General features: G+C 49.4%; 1 protein-coding gene across 1 annotated transcript; it reads left to right on the top strand.

The window, feature by feature from the left end:
* Positions 1–11: 11 nt before the first annotated feature.
* On the top strand, positions 12–2,795 carry EMWEY_00058830 (hypothetical protein, conserved; the record flags this gene model as incomplete). The annotated part of the gene is made up of 3 exons (XM_013480931.1): positions 12–1,466; positions 1,726–1,845; positions 2,196–2,795. 3 exons carry the CDS (start codon positions 12–14, stop codon positions 2,793–2,795), a joined length of 2,175 nt encoding a protein of 724 aa, XP_013336385.1.
* Between the last annotated feature and the right edge of the window lie 1,967 nt (positions 2,796–4,762).

Raw genomic sequence — 4,762 nt, 5'->3', positions numbered from 1 at the left:
TTAAGAGTGAAATGCAAATACCGCGATGGACTCCGGAGCTTCCCTTCCCAGTCGCTCAGCGTCATACCGTTGCTCGGTTGTCCGATACGCTCCCTGCACAAACTGGTAAAAATGAAGGTGTCACTTCGCCTTCTGCTCGTCGGAGTAGAACTAGCAAGGGTATCATAATTAGGACTGCCTTTACAGTTCTTTTGGGCTTCATCGGGCTCGCCTACTTTTGTCACCGCTCTAGAGGTCTCCTGAAATCGAAGGCACCAGCCATTCGACGTCTGGCTAGCAGTGATGAAGACGAAGTATGCAACGATCTACTTGAGATAATAGGAAAGGGCAGCAAAGAAAAGGGTAGTGCATATCCGAGTTCCCAGGAACTCCTCCACAGCTCAGAACCCGTGACAGGAAGCGCCAGTCGGAAAAGAAAACCTAGCCCGAATGATCGAGGTGAGGAGGCGGAGCACGCAAAGAGGCCTATATTTGGGAGGGGGACGAAGAGTTTGAGTGGAGGTTTGCAGGGTGATTCTGACACGGCAGCGAGCTCGCCTTGGAAAGCACCCTCACCCAACCAGCTTGGTGGCTCCCGTGGGGTATATCAATTATCTGAAGGTTTGAGCAGCCGTCAGAGAGCATCGCCCGAAGATGTGTCTCGAGCAAGTCTCACTGTAACAGAGGATTTTTTCACGGGAGATGACGTGGAACAATGGTTTCTTGACTACATTCTAGATCCATCATCAGGGTCATTGCCAGGAGGCGCCTCAGAGCATTTCAGTGGCACACAGCAATTCACTCCTGCACTGGCGGACGACGCGGTTGACACGATACACCACAGTAGGAATCTAGGGCCCCAACAGCATATCTCGGTAGCTCATGGCCAAGCAAAGGATGATACTCATTCGCTTACTCTGGAGACTCAGCATCTGGAGGGATACGGGAAGCCCTCTGGCGTTTCTACAGATCCAGACAGAGCTTCAGACTCGCTGCAAGAATACCAGTCTTCCTTCGAACATCAACCTTATGGAGCCGTGCATATCCGTAGCCAGGGACCTAATGATGCTAGCAGACCACCCGTCGCCACAACATCTAATATTAACCCTAAAGCAACCCTGGTTACTCCAGAGGATGCGTTTACACAGGTTGAGGGGGTTGATCCTTGGCTTTTCGACTACATTCTAGATTCGCCCCTGTCTTCCCCACCGGCAAGTGGCGTAGGTGATTCCAGAGCAGCACATGAATTGGGAAGTAAGATGCCGGCCAGCCAAGGCCAGCTAGGGCATGAGAGCCCGAGTTCGTTTACTAATGACACTGCGGAAGATGGTACTTATCTGCCTTTTCGGGAGGCGCCGGGTGTACAGATGTACTTGGAACCCCCTACAGTGTCTAGAGGGACAACCATCAGCTCCGGGAAGGTCGGACTGCACGCGGGTTCTGTGGCGGCTAAGCATATTCCTGCATCCAAGGGCATTCCTTTGCAGGTGGGCGCTTACGCCCGATATATTTCGTGTTTCCGCTTCTTCACGGATCCCTGTTTTTCTTTGAGAGGCTTTTCAGGCTGACAAAAGATTCTTTTATATCGTTCCCCGATTGCCAGCTTATTGCCGTAGTGACGAAATCCACGATTATAATTTTCGTTGGACAGTGATTTCGGTTGGCTATCGTGACTTTCTTTTTCGTGGGCTCCTTTATAAAACTTCCATTCCCGGTTGTTTAATTATGTGCATTGTTTGTCTTCAGGCACCACAATTTGTTGGTTCTTCTGCCTTTCCCGACTCGGCTATCGCTCCTCAGGCTTCCCCAAGTGGGTCGTTGCCTCCAAAGAGGCAGGACCAGTGGCTGGGGATCCTGCATAGTTTAGTGAGTCTTATGAGATTATGATCATCGGCACTTGAAGGCACGGTCTAGAAATGCATGGCGTTCAAGTGCACTTCAGGTGTTTTCCATGTGGAAATGTATTTGCTGTGACACTTCTGACCTCCAGGCTGCTTCAGTCTTCATTTGACAGCAGCCGGTAGTTGATTTTCGTACCATTTTGTATCATATCCCTCATCTAATTGCAGCTTGTAGTCAACGCGGTTTTACTATCAGACGCAGTGTGTGCTTTTTCATCTTTGAGAGCCTTCTTGCGGAACCGCGTTTGTGCCCTAACTGTCCGTTTCTGTGTGAGTTGTGTTGCTCTTTGTTCTTCATTTTTCAACCCTCCTCAGGGCCCCACTCCCTTCGAAGCTCATCCATTCTATCGTTTGCCAAAGGCAGAGCCTTCGGACAGACTGATCCCTTTGAGCTTGGCAATGGCCAGGGCGTTTTCCAATCGATGTGCAGTCCCCGAAACGCTTAAGGAAACTCACCAAATACTGCGTAAACCAGAACTGCAGCACAACGATATTCAGGCATTAATATATTTGGCCGAAAAACTGGTTGCAAACGCAACCTTTATGGGTTACTTTTCAGAGAAAACCGCCTCGCCGGGGAAGCTGCGCTTACCTCTTACGCGTCGGTTTCTCATAGCGGATGCACTATGGAGCATTTGCAAAGTCGTTGGTCCGCCCGTGATGAAGGAGCTTTGGTGGGACCAAGCTATAGATAATATGTTGACACTTCCTACTGTTTGCTGTTCCTTTGGGGAAAGCACTACATTACGTTTCGTTAACCGGCTGATCGATGCGCTGCGTGAATACAAGGAAGGACGCCGTCCTTCGGCAAAGGATATAGTCGAGCTCAAGACGGAGATATTCTGCGCCCCCCAAACCCTAGCTGCGTTCCGCGCCAGTGCGTTTGACATATTTAGACGCGATGGCGCCTGCTGACGCCTCGTTGCGCCAATGTCACAGCCGATGCTGCCGCTCCAACAGCAGCCTATGTTTATCCCGAGTGCAGATTGGGGCCACTACTGAGGCCGACAGAGCTTCCCAGGCACCGCATGAACGCAGGATGTCACTATCGCAGTTGAAAAGGGGCTGATGTCCGGCAGCCCATTTTCACCATTAACGGTCGAATCTTGCACTTGAGGAAAAAGCGCCGCATTGCAGCGGAGACTGAAGTGGGAAAACATCTGTTGACAGAAAAGGCATTACGTGGTCACGGATGTAAATACATGTGATACTGTTCGAACAAACTAAATAGATAAGCCACCGAGGCACATGATTCCGGTGTTGCTTGCCGGTTTGCAATCCAGGAGATTGCTTCTAACTGCCGGTTTGTGCACTGTCATTTCCACACGTTTTATATTTAATGTAGGTAGCGAATCCATGTTCGCTACTAAGCCGTTCATGGAGTGGCTCAGGCGCATGAAAGAGGCAATCATAAATGAGTGAAAAAATACTAAGTTAGTATGGGCTTCACTATAGAGGTCACAGAAAAAATTCCACCGTGCGAGGTTTTAGGCAACCAGTGTTACGCAGAAGCTGGATTAGGCACGGGGTATACATTGCAGAGCCGGTATGGCCAGCAAGGTTCCATCAGGTACCTCTGTCTCTTTTTCCGAGATTCCTAGGATAATACGAGGTTCACAACCTACGTCAAGCAGTTTGCATTAATTCAGGCAAAGCCCACCAAGATTTGGTTGAGCTGGTGGAACTGGGTAACGGAGAAAGGCGCAAGTAATCCTCAGGTTCCCAAGTTCTCCTCCAATGCACAGGTTTGACGACGGGACCTGTCTCAGGAAAAATGGAATAAACCTGGCTGGGCGAGGTGAAAAAGCGGAGGGGGCCACGGAATCTGCATTTGAATATGAGCATAATCTGACTGGTGGCTGGAAGGGGCTCTATGAACCTTCAGCAGGCTCGCCTTTGGAGTTCTCTGAGCAGCAGACGACCTACGCCCTGCATTATTATTCTGTACCAATAAGAATGATGAACTATTAACAGTAGGAAAAGGTACCCGAGATACCTGCCAGGAGAGTGGCCAGTAATACGTACGACATATTCCGGAAGTAATACGGCCGGCTGTTTCACAACACAGGGTACCTAGACGAGCAAGTGAAAGATGATTTGCATGCATACAAGAGACGTGGGAACAACGGCAGAATAATTAGTACTGACGTTCCAAACTCCAGCAAAATATAATAATTGCGCCAGCGGGAAAGAAGCAGTTTCTGCTAAAACTGTTGGTGTCTCACAGTGGCTGCATATGAGAAATACCTGGTCCCAAGAAAGTGGAAGAGGCTCCATAGATCTTTTGGATGCTCTGCAGATATTGACAGCAATTTCCCCTGCTCTTGTACCCACTTCCATCCATGCGCGATATTAAGCATCTGCGTCCTCGAACACCTCACGCCCTTAAGCAAGCTGGAACCCGAACACTTCCGCCAGCCTGAGAAACACAGTACAGTTAATGTTTGGTTGATTATGTATGCGTGCTTGTTGATTTGGCATGGTACCAAACAAATCGTTACAGATGAGCGTACCAAAACAACCAATTAATGAACCCCGTCTAGCGGGCTGGCTTCCGTAGGCGAAGCTGCCTCAGTACCATGTTGCACCCCCTCCAGGCATGATCTCAGGTACAGAAATGACTACTTGCAACTGTCACTATAGAGAAACCCATTTCACCCCATGAGCTCAGTGCTCAATCAACTGTAGAAGGCAGCTGCGTTTTTCAATTTAGCTTCCAGGAAAGCCCATGCTATTATTGTCAGGGCGTTTTTTCGTACCCCGAGCCGTTACATCAGACGGATGGTGCACCTTTTTGTAGCTCAGTTGGCCAATAACAGATGCAAAACCCAACACGAACGTCAATACACTGCGTTGGCAAGGGGTCTTTGCCCGAATAATTC

The sequence above is a fragment of the Eimeria maxima genome, genomic scaffold, assembly GCF_000499605.1.
Source record: "Eimeria maxima Weybridge genomic scaffold, Emw_scaff2536, whole genome shotgun sequence".
NCBI classification, from domain to species: Eukaryota; Apicomplexa; class Conoidasida; order Eucoccidiorida; family Eimeriidae; genus Eimeria; species Eimeria maxima.
The sequence above is the reverse complement of the archived record's forward strand: the minus strand, read 5'-3'. Positions and strand labels throughout refer to the sequence as shown.